This window comes from Lycium barbarum, chromosome 3, assembly GCF_019175385.1.
Source record: "Lycium barbarum isolate Lr01 chromosome 3, ASM1917538v2, whole genome shotgun sequence".
Classification (NCBI taxonomy): domain Eukaryota; kingdom Viridiplantae; phylum Streptophyta; class Magnoliopsida; order Solanales; family Solanaceae; genus Lycium; species Lycium barbarum.
This window is the reverse complement of record NC_083339.1, coordinates 113,569,402-113,584,883: the sequence shown is the minus strand read 5'-3', so window position 1 is coordinate 113,584,883 and position 15,482 is coordinate 113,569,402. Positions and strand designations below refer to the sequence as shown.

Genomic DNA, 15,482 nt, shown 5'->3' with positions numbered 1-15,482 from the left:
TCTCATCAGGTGCCACGTTTAAGAATCCAATTGAAACTTCTCGAAAGGCAATAAGTGTTGCTAAAACTTTATTTCTATTTTTAATAACTCAACTTTGGGAAGCTGTCCGTAACGTAGCTTCTGGTTGTTTCTTTTTTCCGTCTCTTTCTTTCATTTTACTATTTTAATTTTAATTTATGTGATATTTTTTATTTTTAAGAGTTAATTTGATTAAATTTTAAAGTAATTAAATTAAATTAATTTATTATTATAAGATTAAAATTTACATATTTAAAACTTATATAAAAAATACTACACGTTACAAATTTTCTCATATTAATTTAATAAAAAAAATATTTTAAAATTTATACAATTTAATACCGAGAAAGTGCCACTTAAAAGTATAATTTTCCTCTTGTATCTGCATTTCTTCCTTTCTTGAATTTTCCATTTCTTCTTGCCAACTCTTATCTGTTTATTATTACACCAGTTCTTACCCACCCAAACCCCCCCACCTCATATGTGTCATCGGAACCTTCTAGAATCACCAAAAATCCTAAGGGAAACTCTCCTTCTCCCTGCAGTTTTGGCTCCAGATCTGCGCTAGTAACATCGAATCTTCAGTCAAGTATGTAACTTTTAGATTACAATATTTTTTCCTTTGGTATATTTGCCGGCAAATGGTTGTTTCTTATTTTAATTTTTTGATCCCTGGGTGACTCAAACCAAGAGATTGAGGGTGGAGGTGCTTATCATCCGAGCAACTACCTCTGATGATTTTTTTTCCTTTTTAATCCTTCAATGACTGACTGAAACCCACATATTGAGGGTGCAGGGTGAACCGCTCATATTCTGACAAATGATTTTTGAGTTGTATTAAATGGACTTTAGTTATTCAGGTAATTAAGAAGATATGACTACACCAGCAATAGAACGGAACAGAGAAACGATGGCTGGTGAAACGGCGAGGTCCGTTCCGACGCCGTTTCTAACAAAGACGTACCAGCTCGTGGAGGATCAATCTATTGACGGCGTGATCTCTTGGAATGAAGATGGATCTACTTTCATCGTTTGGAATCCAACGGAGTTTGCTAGAGATTTGCTTCCTAAATATTTTAAGCATAATAATTTCTCTAGCTTCGTTCGCCAGCTCAACACCTATGTAAGTGAATTCATTTGATTTGGGATGAGTTTGTTTTTCGTCGATGCTAAAAACTAAGCTGGCGTTTTGTTATAAATTTTGGATCTTTAAATATCTGTTTGGCCATAAAATTTATTTTTCATTTTTAAGTTTCAATGGGCTAGGTTTTTTTTTTTTTTTTTTTAGAGAAATTCAATTTCGCTCATAAAACTTTAAATTTTTACGCATATCCTAATTTGACCCCAAGCAATGAGGCTCGAACATTTCCCACTAAGAGATTTGTTCGAATCATTAATTTTCTTTCACAAAGTTTTTCCCTGATTCCTATAATTTCGTATTTTAAATAAAATGTTTTAATTTTAAGTAAAATAACTGGCCTTTTAAATAAGATATATGTTCAAACACAATTTTAAGTTTCAAAATCTAGGGCCAGACAGGAGCTAAAGCTTTTCTTGGATTTTGCAGGGATTTCGGAAAGTCGTACCTGATCGATGGGAATTCGCAAACGACTGTTTTCGAAAAGGTGATAAAAGTCTCTTACGTGATATCCTGCGTCGAAAGGTAGTAACCACGCCGATTGCAACCGCGGTCGCGCCTGTGCCTGTGCCTGTGCCTGTGCCTGTGCCTGTGCCTGTGCCTGTGCCTGTGCCTGTGCCTGTGCCTGTGCCTGCGCCTGCTCCGCCTGCAGCTCAGCCACCGCGTAGTGTATCCACCTCAGATTCCGGCGAAGAGCAAGTCGTATCATCAAATTCATCTGCAGGCAGCACAGCAGGGCTGTTAGGGGAAAATGAACGGTTAAGAAAAGAGAATCTACAGCTCAGCAAAGAGTTATGCCACATGAAGAAGCTTTGTGGCAATATATACAGCATGATGTCGAATTACGAAGACACTTCCAACAGCGTTAATAATCAATCAGCTGAGAGTATTTCACCTTTACCGGTGTTGAAGCCGCTCGATCTCTTACTGAATGACCGGTCTGTTGATGATCAATCAGAGATTCAAACTGTACCTGATCGGGTCGAACCAGATGATGTGCGGGCGAGATTATTCGGTTTTTCGATAGGCGTGAAACGTGTTAGGGAAGGTGGTGAGGAAGCAACAACGGCGGAGCAGGAGCATGAGCATGAGCATGATCATGATTTACGATTGCGGCAACCTGGAAGAACGGATGTGAAATCTGAACCGTCGGATCAGGAAAATGATGATAGTAGTAAAAATGAAGAGACATCGTGGCTGATAAATTGCAGTGGTGGACGAAATCAAAGGGTTTGTAATTCATAGAGTTGTTGGTGTGAGTAACTTAGATTAGATTAGAGATTAGCTTATCAAAATCAAAAGAGCCAAAGATCAAACAGGTGTTACTGCCTCTGTTTCTATTTGTTTGTCTTATTTTGACTTGACACGGAGATTAAGAAAGTTTTAAAAAAAAATTGTTATCTTTAAATTAAAGATGAGTTTAAGTTTCGTGAACTGTCATTGTACAATATTTTTTGCACTTTCGGGTAATTTAAATGTTAATAATAATGACTTTTACCTTTTTTATAGAATTATACTTTATGACCCAAAAAATAAAGATTAAACGTAAGAAGTTGAATCCTAGTAATACTGGTTACCTAAATTATTTCCTAGTTTAATGGTCGCCAAATTTGCTCCCAAGTTTTACTGTTAGCCAAAAGTTTTTCATTTTCCAACTTTATTTACTAAAGTCAATGGATTTCTCTCAGACATCCTCGTCAAATTCTTCAATTCCTCAACTGGAAAAGCAATTTCATTCCCAGATGGAAATACTTTTCATATTCATTATATAAGCAATATGAGTTCATAAGCACCATTTAAATCTCAGATGATATTATAAACTGAGTAAATTTTACTCACATCTCTTGAAGTTATTCTTCCAAAGCAATTCGTGCTTATAGAACACGCACAAACAACTACAATTTTTCAAAGAAATATCCTGCTAGTAAAGTGTAGATATCTTAATTTATTGACCATAATAAAAATTACAAATGAATCCAGTAGCATCAAGGCCCTAAACTATAATAAAATTCAACAGGCAACATACTTTCCTCAGGCTTGGCTACATTGGACATTAGGTGCATGAATTAAGATATTACATAAAAAATAATTAGGTATATTAGGAATCTAAATATAAAAATTAAAATTTATAATATGTTAAATTAAAAGTGTTATATAATAAAATATAAAAAATATTAATGAATAGTAATGGTGTAGATGAATAGATGGATGAGGAATCTAAATGTAAAAATTAAAATTTATAATATGTTAAATTAAAAGTGTTATATAATAAAAAATAATAATAAAATATTAATGAATAGTAATGATGTAGATGAGTAGTGTTGCACCAAATTTGGTGCAATACTATTCATGCACCAAAATGGTGCAAAAAATAGTGTAAGGTTCGAGCTTCAAAACACCATTTTTTGCACCAAAATAACATTTGATGCAAAATTGGAGATGGTCTTACCACAAGAAAAAGAAAACATTTCAAATTGTTTTTGAGAGTTTGCGTTGTCTATTTCATTATTACAATTTACAGGGGCAGATCTCTTTATTATTATCCAAAATCACATTCTGTTGAAATAGACAGCAGGGATGGAGGTCTGAAGGAGAAGAAAGAATCTGACAGGACGGAAAAGTCAGAGAGAGGAAATGACTGACAAATAGCATGATTTGAGAGAGCAAGAATAACGGAGGGTTTGAAAGGGGGGCGAGGTAAAAAAAAAATAATGTAGTCCAAAATGACATGATAATGTAAAAAAATTGTACACTACTGACAGACACAAAACCAAAACTTAAACTCATTACAAATAGATATAATAGCAAAATACCCTTTAAAATTAAAGAGCCGTAAAATTTATGAAAAAAATATTCGTTTTGAGACTGACTAAGTAAGGTAAACAAATTGAACGGAGAGTAATGACAATTGTGATGGCATTTGTACGATGGGGGCACACGTGCTAAGTCACGTGATGCCATGTGGGGACTATCTTTAAGAAGCTTCTTTGATTGATCCCTTTTGATTTCTTCATCCACTTTCTTTGTAGCCGTAAAAAAATGATTTCCTTTTTATCTGATCTTTTCAAAGGGACGGCGGACAATTTTTTTCGTAAGTTCTTTGAAGAATTGTGCAAAGGAAAGAACGTTATGTCCGTGATTCTTTTGTAATTTTTCAAGTGTAAAACAACTTTTTGGTCAAAATACTTAAAGATGCTATTCTCTCGCAAAATGAAATAACTTTTAAAAGGAGCTTGAGATTTGGATTTGTAACACAAAACTAAAAGGGAAGCTACACATTTAGCTGTCGGTTAAAAATATTTATAGCCGCTTGCTTGTATAGAAAGGTGAAATTTAAAGTTGTCAGTCACAATGTTCTAATTGTGTTTTCATGTCCAAACGTAACCTTGACTTTTAACATTTTTTTTTTTTTAAAAAATAACTTCAAATATTATATTTTTAAATATCGTCCATTTCATATCCAAAATCCCTCCTGAAGAAGAAAGGGAAAATATATAAATTGTCCGAAAAGTTATTTATGCAATTTAATAATTGACCTCTCTCTTAAAAAAAACTGATATTGGATTGATGTACGTTGATGATGCCTACTGAATAGAGCATAAATCTATCTCTTACCAAATATTGTCAAGGTAAGTGGACTTTTTACAATATTTAGATTGAGAACAAGCTTCCATTTTTTTTTTTTTCTTTTCGTTCAGACTATAAGGATGATATGCAATTGCAGCCCTTGCAACTTGTCATCCTATAGTGTTATTTAGTGGTCTTAGTTTTGCTTTCTTTGATAACCACTAAGTTCCCTGTCCCTTGTGTGTTTTGGGGTTCTCTTGAAAGGCGATGGGGAAGAATTTTGTTAGAATATATTAGTTGTAGAAGCAAGTAAAGAAGGTAGAAAACTATTAATGAGCTTAAGTAAAATAAGCAAGCTTATCGTTTGTTTGGCTTGCTGATTCTTTACACACTAACATAATGATAAGACCTCTTGATAGCCCTGTTATGCATATCTTCACCTTATGTTTTATGTTTAGGAAGGTAATTATCAAAAGAAATCGTACTTCATAAGTTAATCAGTAACTGAAGCTCTGTCACTTTTGCATTTTATACTTGATTTCAGAGCAAAGGCGGACCCAGGAATCGAAGACGAAGGCATCACAATTTTAACATATTCATGTTAATTACTAGCTACGAAGTTTGGCGTGCAATTCTCTTAAAACATAAAAATTACGATAAATTATGAGCAAAGCATAAACTTCAAACTCCAAAATGATCAAATATTATTAATTTAGTACTAATATAACAAAAGTACATATTTCATATTATGAAGTTCAGAGGTGAATATATGTGAAATATACACTTTCCCAGCATGCAGACCAAGTATTTTGAACCTAAACGAAGCATAACTTCCTTTACAACTAGACACAAGATCAAAAGGATATGTAATTTCAATGACAGTGTTTGTGCAACAAGAGAACAAGCACAATAGAAGATGGCTGCAAAATTAAGCTTACAATAATCATCAAGATCGTGGAGGTTTCTCCAACAGTGCAGAAAGATAAACTTCATCCTTGGACTTGGGAGAAATAGCCCACTTGTGTTTTTTGTACCTGAATTGCAGGAACATGTACATGAATTCGTCGAGATCCCTCCTATTACAGAAGAATCTCTCGATCCACAACAATCCTCCTGGTCTTAAAACGCGATCCCAGTCAAAAAGGATGAAATCCAATAGCTGCAGATCAATCCAACCATCCATAAGTCCATTCGTATGGATCAAATCCATCGCGTTGTCAAAAAAAGGGAGTCGTTGGTTCAATGTCACATATAGCGGAATCAAACCCCTAAGTGCTATCGTCTCACTGAAAGGAGCCCCGAGATTGAGAGCAGTCGAGACGATTGTCACATTTTGCTCTCTCATTCTTGCAGCAAAAGTCCCCGTACCAACACCATAATCAAGACCAATTCTGATCTCCCCTGCCTTGATTGCCAAAACATCTTTGATAAGAAAATCCACAGGAACAGAGGAATTTGTTACCCATTTTCGCTGTTCCTTGTCCATTTCAAAGCATCCTGTGCACTTGGTGTAGCCTCGTTTCGGGTTCTTACTTGCTAAGCACTCAAAATTCCTGCACTTGTAATTGCTCCATCGAACATTTCCTCTATCTGGAATTTCCCAAAGGGACTTGTCAATCGGGTAAGGCTTCCGATAAAGCTTAGACGCCCTCGTCAAGCATCTCCTCCTAGGCAAAGGATCACAACCATAAAGCATTAGCTTCTGAGCTAAATTCCAATCATCTTTACAATATGAACCAATATCATAATCCATATATTCTTCCAACTCTTTCTTCATTGAAACACACGCATGCCCTATCGTGTTATAAATCTTCGGAGTTCCATAGGCATTAACCTCTCCATTTCTACTCACCTTAGGGGTTATATACTTCCGAATCTCCTCAATCACAAAGGTGTTAATCAAGGGGTCTTCTTTAATAGCCACAGTTCCTTCAACTTTTGGCAGCCTAATTTGCCTAAGGGCAATTTGCGCCGATGATAAAGGCCTAATCACCTCTTCTTCTAACAACCTCTTGTACTCCAATCTTGAAATCTTGCTTCTTGAGAACTCAATTTTATTTTTTTCTATCTGCTTTACAGTCAGTTCTAGCTTGTTTTGCAGAGTTTCCATCTTATTAAGCACTTCATCGACTCGAGCAGTCAGTGATTTTATATCGTACAGTTCGCCATAAAAATGTCGGCATATATCCTCATTATGCATGAAAAATCCAACAGAATAGAAGCTAAATAAAGTCGAAAGGCTTACAAATATAACAAGCCCACCTAGCACAAATTGGAGCGAACTCATAACCCTTCCTAATCTACGTTTTCGAAAATGCAAATTATAAGGCTTCTCCATCCTCACTGACTAATAATAACTGTCTCTCAATCTGATTAAACCAAAAACAGAACAATTTACCATATAAACAATCCAAAATGAGATGGTATTGTTCGAGCAATGCCTATAGAGAATAGCATCCATACAAGCAAATCAAGAAGTTGCTATATACTAAGAAATTACCTCGCACCAAAAAAAAAGAGGGTAAAATGGTTGTATGGAAACTGCCCAGTGAATGCTTGAAACAAAATGGAGAGAGAGATCAGACATCCATTTTCTTGGAAAGACAGATAAGATATCCCAACATACCGGCGTTTTGATACCACCAGGAAAAAGAAATTCCAAGGAATCCAAAAAAGTGAAAAATTGGAGAAAATAGCTGATAGAACTAAATAAGTTCAATTTCTTGGGTAATTCCTTAAAACAGATACCAAATGAACGTGAAAGCATCGTGAAGTCGAAGCTAACTAGCTGGGCCATGAGCTTGATTAAGGAAGAGCAATTCTCGTTCAGGAACTGAAAAAAGCTCGAAAATCTTAGCATCCAATTTTGTACTAAATAAATACAATCTCAAATAACGAATACTAGTAGGAGTATAAGATAAGAGTAATTACAGGTGTCTCGGCATATACACAACATGGTATTCTTTATCTCCAACGATTTTAATATAACGTAAGAGCGTTGACAATTGGAAAGCAGGGGGAATCTTTGGTCACTGAATATTTGAAACCTACGGAAGAATATTTAAGGATTAAAGACTGAGTGAAAGTGCAAATAATCTTTTCATTTGAGATATTATAATTGTGTTTTCATGATACCGTTTGATTAATTTGTATATAAAAAGAAAACGTGTCTTTATTAAAGTTTCAACAAACTTTATATGTACGTATAGGATTAAGAGCTTACTGGGAGTTAATTTCATTCCTCAATGTACTAAGCAAAGGAAAGAAAATTATTGTTTTAAATTGTAGTACTTGTTGCATACTTCGCCCATCTAACCTAATCCATTGAGGTGATTTGCAGTAAACAAAACTATTGCTTTGTTATCAAAGTCATGGTCTCACTCTCATCAGTGATGGAAATGGACGAACCAGATAGGGAAGAAGAAAAGAAAAAGAAAGAAAAGAGAGTTTCTAATACACTGAATACAATTAATTAAGTGCAATTAGTTGTCATTAGAAAATTGGCCAGATTTAAAAAAATGACATATGTACAATTTAAGCAGAATCTTCACTTTTCTTTTCTTCTCATCACTGGCGCGTATAAAGGTGAAAACACATTCTGTGCCACATCAACTTTAGGGTAATATTAATTCAAATAAGGATAGGGGTGATAGGTCCGTAGTATAAGGTGTGTAAATGACTTTCCAAGCAAATTTAGGGAGCAACTTATGACTTAGCATAAGAAGAAAGGTTAGTGTAATATTTGACATAGAGCTGTTTGCTCGATGAAGCAAAATTAAACTTAAAACGGGGCTAAAGTGACATCCCTCGATGTAAAACATCATGTAGTCTCTGGTTGCCAAACCATTTACAAAGTATTCAAACTTTCCGTACCGTTAAACGTCAAAATTTTATTTAGACATTCACGAAGCACATCTAATTTTAGGCTTTTAACATATTTGGCCGCTTAGCAAAATCGCTAACCAAATATATTTTAAATATATACAATTGTGTATCAAAGGAGAAATTTCACTAATGTACAATCCAGCATTAGAAATTACATCTACGCAGCCAAAATTTTAAATCACATCCGCATACCACTTTTTCATGGTGTACAACAATATACATAAATATAAAACTTTATACACCTACAGTAGACAATGTATCAACCTTGTATAAAGGTGTATAATAATGTATAAGAGGTGTTTATGCATACGTTTACGCTGGTATAGAATATTATACAAACTTATAAAAGAGATGTTTATACACACTTCTACATAGTATAAAATTTGTATAATAATGGATAGAATGTAATTATTTTACCCTAATTGGTATAGAGTGTAAAAATCCCTATAAAGTATGTATATTAACACTAATATACAAAAGCTATAAATTTTTTGGTTATTATTTTGGGGGAAGCTATACAATGTAAAAATCTCTTTAATTTTGGCAATTAGAAGTCGGCCATACTGGGAGCCTTAGCAGATTTAAGCTATAAAATGTTGGCCCTGGCTTCTATTCTCAAGAGTTGGCCTTTGGGCCTTCATGGAGTATTCCCAAGCCCAAAGAATTAGCATAAGGGCTGTATATGACTGTTAGTTCAACCCATGATGACAAGCTTGTTTATTCAAATAACAGCCTAGAGAAGTTCTTAATCAAGTTTTTTTTTTTTTTCTTCAAACTTTTAATAAGTTAGAGAAGATATAGTTTTTACTGAAAGTACAGTTAACCAATTGTTTCTTCTTCCTTTTTTCCTCTTGAAACTTGAGATTAATGAATATAGGCTTGTAGGATGGACAAGCAACGAAGTCTGTTTGAGGAATTAAAGGAGCTTTCCACACGACTATCTAAGATGTTAGTATGGATTATATCTTTCTGGATTTTTTTTTATTTTTTTTTGGGGAGAAGATGGCTATGACCTAAAGTGGTCAACAGCTATAAATAGGACACAGCTTGTTTATTGAATGATAGAAACTTATTGCAACAACATTTTTAATGCCTCTTGTTTATCACTTCCCTTTTCCACTTTCTTGACTTACATACCTCTTTAACTAATAGTAATACTCAATCACATTACCCTAACATACATAGACCATCAATCGTGGCTTTTTAATGAGTTAAGAGTTGAGAGTTAACACCTACCATAAGGTAAATTTACAAATTTATAGTCGACGAATAAAATTCATTCTTCTGTTAGTCTGGATACTTTTAAGAATCAAAATGATGAAATCGACTGCATAACCTTACTCATCTATCAAATTACTCAGAAACTTTTAATTACTGACTCAATATTGTTTCGATAAGGGGAATGTTGACTAATTCACGTCTCATTTTCTTTTCTCTTGTGGAGGCAATAGTTCATTGTGTAGTTAGAGCAAGTACTATGAAATTAAATATTAGATAATTGTACAAAATGACTTACACCCATAAGCAAGAAATGACTTCCACAATAAACATATTTTCTGGAAAAATCATTTTTATCATACCAAACACAACTCGTCAATGTTAATTTGTTTGTTTGTTCATTTTAAATGCCTCTTCATCTATGTAATGAGGTAATACTCCACCTCCCCCAATTATTTTGGAACACGAAAATGGAATTAATGCAGACGTGAAAGTTGGTTTTTGGCAATAAGGATTGGTACCTCTTGTTGACTAGAAACAGTTCATGAGACACCTCTAATACTCTATGGTAGTAGTAATAAAGAATCGCCGTTTATTTTCAATGTTTTCGACTTTCTGTCAGACGTAACATTCATAATCCCATAAGCACATGTACGTACCATGAATAGGTCAAAGACCTACATTGCTGCTAGCTCACTACTTTTGAAGTTAATCGCTTTTTGTGCTTTAGACCACTTTTAGAAAATTTTGTATTAGGCCTCAAATCCCATAACACATGCAAATGATCCTACTCACAACTAGAGAATTTAGCACATGCAGACCATGATCCGAGTCGAGCTATAGAGCTAATCCAAATCTAGACTATATCATATATATTAGTAATTTTTATTTATTTATGCAAAAGAACATCCTCTAGTCGGCATGACTAATTATTGGAGAACTTGTCATGAGATTTATCATTGATTTAAATTGATCATTCATTAGAATCACGACTTATTTGATTGTAGCAAATTGTTCAACAGTCTGCAAGTGGCTAGAGCAGTGATTTCATTCCGAAAAAAGGCCGAAGGGAAATGGCCATAGTGATTAAAGACTATATGTTACATAGCAATTACTAATGGTTAGGACCTGGAATATTAACATTAACATATGCTTAATAACAGAGACAGGATTAACTGTCATTCAACTTAAATTTTAGAAGCTACTTGTGCAAAGACAACTAAAACAGATAACAGAAAGTGTGGTAATCTACTCCTCTTTGATTCCTTTCAAGAACTTGAAGACATGGAGCATGGGCGGCCGATTAGCTGGATTATCAGAGAGACATATTGCAGCAATCTGTAATGTCTGAAGCATCATCTGCTTTGAATCTGCATCAAGTACTGTTGGATCAAGCACATCAGCTGAATGACCTTTCTTGATCTTCTGAAGTACCCAACCAACTAAGTTTCCACCTTCGACGTCTTTGAAATCAGGTCCCGTTGGCTCTTTCCCTGTCAGCAATTCAAGCAGGATCACACCAAAGGAATAAACATCTCCTCTTGTTGTAGACCTCCACGTCTGCCCATACTCGGGAGGAATATAACCGAATGTACCAGCAATATCAGTGCTTACATGTGTCTCATAGGCGCTGATCAACCTTGCCAACCCAAAATCTGCAACTTTTGCCTCAAAGTCTTCATTGAGCAAGATATTACTTGGCTTAATGTCCCTGTGGATTATGTGGGGTGTGAATCCATGATGAAGGAAAGCCAGGCCACGAGCAGCGCCTACTGCAATCTTAAGTCGTTTGCTCCAATCCAGCACATCAAGTGTTCCAGTACGGTTTCTCAGCCAGTGGTCCAAGCTCCCGTTAACCATATACTCGTACACAAGCACTTTACCCTCACCATAAGAACAGTACCCAAGCAAAGGAACAAGGTTTCGATGTTTCACTTTGCCCAGAGTTTCCATTTCAGCTAAAAATTCACGCTGACCCTGAGTTTTTGCTTGGTTTAGCTTCTTAACTGCAACTGTCTTACCATCGGGCAAAGTAGCTTTATAGACAGTTCCAAACCCTCCATCACCAACAATTTTAGTCTTGCAAAAGTTGTTGGTGGCTTCAAGAACATCAACCAAGGATAGCTTGAGAAGGGGCTGCTCGAACATGGCTACGTTGATGCTAAGAGGCTCTTTCGACTTGCTGCTACCTAAGAAATAAAGGTGCTGATCATCACTGTCAACTTTGCTGTCATCAGATTTCTCGAAATCACTCTTTCTGCTGCTTCTATTAAACCATATCCTTAACACAATGACTACAGTAAGAGTAATTAATATAGTCCCAGCCACCATTGACAAGATTCCCCAGACACTAAACATTGATGATCTTTTAGCATAATTCTTGGCAGGGCATTTTAGAGCCACAATTCCCCCACATAGATCTTTGTTCCCAGCCACTGAAAATTCAGAAAGATTCTGGCAGATTCCATTTCTTGGTATAGCTCCTTCCAGTTTGTTATCCGTAAAATTTAGTATACCCAAATTGGGAAGGGCACATATTGTCTCAGGAATATGGCCAAATAGACTGTTGCCCGAGACATCCAAATACTCAAGTTGCACGAGATCTCCTAGCTCAATTGGAATTTCGCCAGTTAAACTGTTTGCATGGAGATCAAGAAATGTCAAGTACGACAAGTTGCCCAAAGATGCTGGCAAGTCTCCGGTAAAGGAGTTAGTACCCAAATTAACAATTTCAAGTCTCCATGCTGCAGAGTTTGAGAATAGCTTATCCAAACTTCCTGAAAGCCTGTTCTGCTGAACATAAAGGCCAACAAGGTTTACCAACCTTGAAAGCGACAGAGGAAGTTCACCATCAAGTCTATTTGAGCTCAAGTCAAAGTGGGTCAGCCCATTTAAGTTCCCAAAACTTGAGGATATTGGACCTGAAAGCATGTTTCCAGTCAAATTCAGCTTCACCAAACTACTTATTTGGCCAATGCTTTCAGGGATTGATCCTGTAAGCTTGTTATTCCCCAGATAAAATCCTTGCAGCTTAAGTGAGTATCCGAATTCCTCTGGGATAGTACCTGTCAATAAATTCCCGGTTAAGTCCAAAGTAGTGAGGTTCACCAGACGGGCAAGTGACCGTGGTATCTCTCCCGATAGCATGTTATTGCTGAGCAAAAGATCCACTATAACCACACAACTTCCAAGTTCTTCCGGTATCGGTCCAGACAATTTGTTATGAGACAGATCATAGACACCATGATGCTGTGCATAACTTGAATCAGGGATATTACCTTGCTGGAAATATTTTGAAGTGTTAGAAGGAATAACACCACTAAGATCATTGTGAGAAAGAACTAAGCACTGTAGCTGAGGCAGATCCACAAGTGTCTCCGGAATCGACCCGTTTAGCCTGTTATTCCCAAGATCCAATGTTGAAAGAGAGACACACTCACCCAACTCATCAGTAATGAACCCTTCAAGAAGATTGGAATTCAAGTTCAACACTGAAAGAGAGGTTAAGTTACCTATCTCCTTAGGAATGACACCACTTATCTTATTGTTACTAAGAACTATCCTCTCCAATGACACAGCATTGCCAATCTCCAAAGGTAGAGAACCCCATAAGTGGTTATTTGCAGCAGAAAACTCCATTATATAAGCAGAATTCCAGAGACTCATTGGAATAGGACCTGTCAAATTGTTGGAATCCAATTCAAGAACTATCAAAGGAAGCTCTGATAGATACTCAGGAATCACCCCAGTAATACTATTATCTACTAATACCAACTGAGTCAGATTACCACATTTGACAAATGTGTCTTCAATGTTGCCTGTGAGAAAGTTGTTCTCAAGATCAATATCTGTGAGTGCCACAGCATTGCAAAGCTCCTTAGGTATTTCACCAGTCAGTAAGTTACTGCTCAGACTAATATGACTCAACATAGAACAATTCCCAATCTCAGCTGGAATTTTCCCAGAAAACCGATTAGTCGAAAGCAATAATGCATCCATTTGAGCCCATTTTCCAAGCCAAGAAGGCAATGGACCAGAAAGTTGATTCATTTCTGCAGAAAAAGTCATTATAGGCAACTCTGCAAGTTCTTCAGGTAAAGAACCAGAGAGTGAGTTAAAAGAAAGCATAACAGTAGTCAATTTTCTACACTTTCCAAGCTCAGAAGGTATTGAACCATTGATCTCAGAGTAAGCTAGGTTCAATACACTCAGATTTTCAAGACTGCCTATCTCTTTTGGGATTGAACACTTCAATGGGTTCTTAGAAAGGTCAAGATTTCTCAAAGATTTCAACTTTGAGACAGATTCAGGCAATGGGCCTTCAAGTGAACAAGAAGGAGCCAAAAAAACCTGGAGTTTAGAAAGTTCACCAATTTCTTGTGGCAACTGGCCAGAGAACTTATTAGGCCCAATGTAAAGATCAGTAAGGTTTCTCAATTTCCCAATTTCAGGTGGAATAGTACCAGAAAGGGTGTTGTTGGAAACATCAAAAGTAGTTAAAGATTGAAGCTTTGTGAAGAGTTTTGCAGAAAGAGAACCTGAAAGAAGGTTGTTACCAAGTGCCAAGATTTGCAACTGAGAAAGTTTACCAAGTTGGGGTGGGATTTTTCCAGTAAGTTCATTGCCAGAAAGGTCAAGTAACTTTAGTTCAGTCAAACTTCCAAGTTCAGGTGGGATGTTTCCTGTGAGATAGTTTGAACCAAGTTTAAGTGTTTCTAACAAAGTGAGTTCATTGAGTTGGATTGGTAACTTGCCTGACAACTGATTATTACCCAAGTCCAAGACTTTTAAACTTTGTAATGAAGCAATGTGGGGTGAAATGGGTCCTTTAAGTGATAAAGAAGAGAGAATAAGGGAAACAACTTGACCATTTTTGCAGAAAACACCATTCCATTGACAATGTGAAGTTGTGGGGGTCCATGTAGATAAAATATGTGGATTTTCAAGAGAACTCTTGAAAGAAAACAGGCTTTGTCTTTCCGGATCCTCTTCAAGAATAGCATTAGAAACACAGAAGCAGAAAAGAAAGACAATGGCAGTGATACAAAGAAACCTAGTGGCCATCACAAAAAAGAGAGTGATGGAGAAATGAAATGAACGAAGTGTGGTAGATGGGAGTATTAACAAGACTAATGAGGAGAAAGTCCTATAAGTACACTATGATGATAAGTCTAGTCCATTAAAGAGGGCTCTGAATTGGATGTTGAAAGTTGGAAAACATTAAAGAGAAGAGTAGTGTTGGGTACATGAAGAGATGATTTAATTCCATGGTGGAATGGAATACCAAATTCTTGAAGAAAAAAATATTTTTTGTAATCCCAAGAAATGTTTTCTTGGTGGTGTAATGTGACTGTGAGAAACAAGAAAATGCACTGTCTTCTATTAAGTGGGGGTCCTTGGCCCCTACTTTAGTGGTACTACTACCACGGGTGGGACTATTTCACTACCGACAAATGAATTCGAAAAGGTTATTGGTTTTGGAATTTGTCAGTCATACTACAACTCAGTTTTTTATGAGACATTTTAAGATAACTTAATATCTAGATCAACCCTTAAACTTGGCATGTTTTGTAAGATAGGCATATAAACTTATAAGGTGACCAGATAGACACTTAAACTTACTCAAAGTGTATTTTTCAAGTTTTTCAGTTGTTTT

General features: G+C 35.9%; 3 protein-coding genes across 5 annotated transcripts; 1 reads left to right on the top strand and 2 right to left on the bottom strand.

The window, feature by feature from the left end:
• Positions 1-404: 404 nt before the first annotated feature.
• LOC132631871 (heat stress transcription factor B-2c-like) lies at positions 405-2,590 on the top strand. Of its 3 annotated transcripts, none has more exons than XM_060347585.1 (3): positions 405-607; positions 871-1,141; positions 1,586-2,590. In XM_060347585.1, the coding sequence occupies exons 2-3, from the start codon at positions 893-895 to the stop codon at positions 2,399-2,401; spliced, it is 1,065 nt and encodes a 354-aa protein (XP_060203568.1). In that variant the 5' UTR covers positions 405-607; positions 871-892; the 3' UTR covers positions 2,402-2,590. The 3 variants fall into 3 exon arrangements, with proteins under 3 accessions (XP_060203568.1, XP_060203566.1, XP_060203567.1); XM_060347584.1 differs by having other exon boundaries at positions 406-607; positions 879-1,141; XM_060347583.1 differs by having other exon boundaries at positions 405-1,141.
• Positions 2,591-5,407: 2,817 nt separating this feature from the next.
• LOC132634022 (probable methyltransferase At1g29790) lies at positions 5,408-7,823 on the bottom strand. Its single transcript, XM_060350347.1, has one exon. The coding sequence runs from the start codon at positions 7,059-7,061 to the stop codon at positions 5,670-5,672; it is 1,392 nt and encodes a 463-aa protein (XP_060206330.1). The 5' UTR covers positions 7,062-7,823; the 3' UTR covers positions 5,408-5,669.
• Positions 7,824-10,820: 2,997 nt separating this feature from the next.
• LOC132631870 (leucine-rich repeat receptor protein kinase EMS1) lies at positions 10,821-15,204 on the bottom strand. The gene has a single exon (XM_060347582.1). It carries the CDS (start codon positions 14,888-14,890, stop codon positions 11,075-11,077), a length of 3,816 nt encoding a protein of 1,271 aa, XP_060203565.1. The 5' UTR covers positions 14,891-15,204; the 3' UTR covers positions 10,821-11,074.
• Between the last annotated feature and the right edge of the window lie 278 nt (positions 15,205-15,482).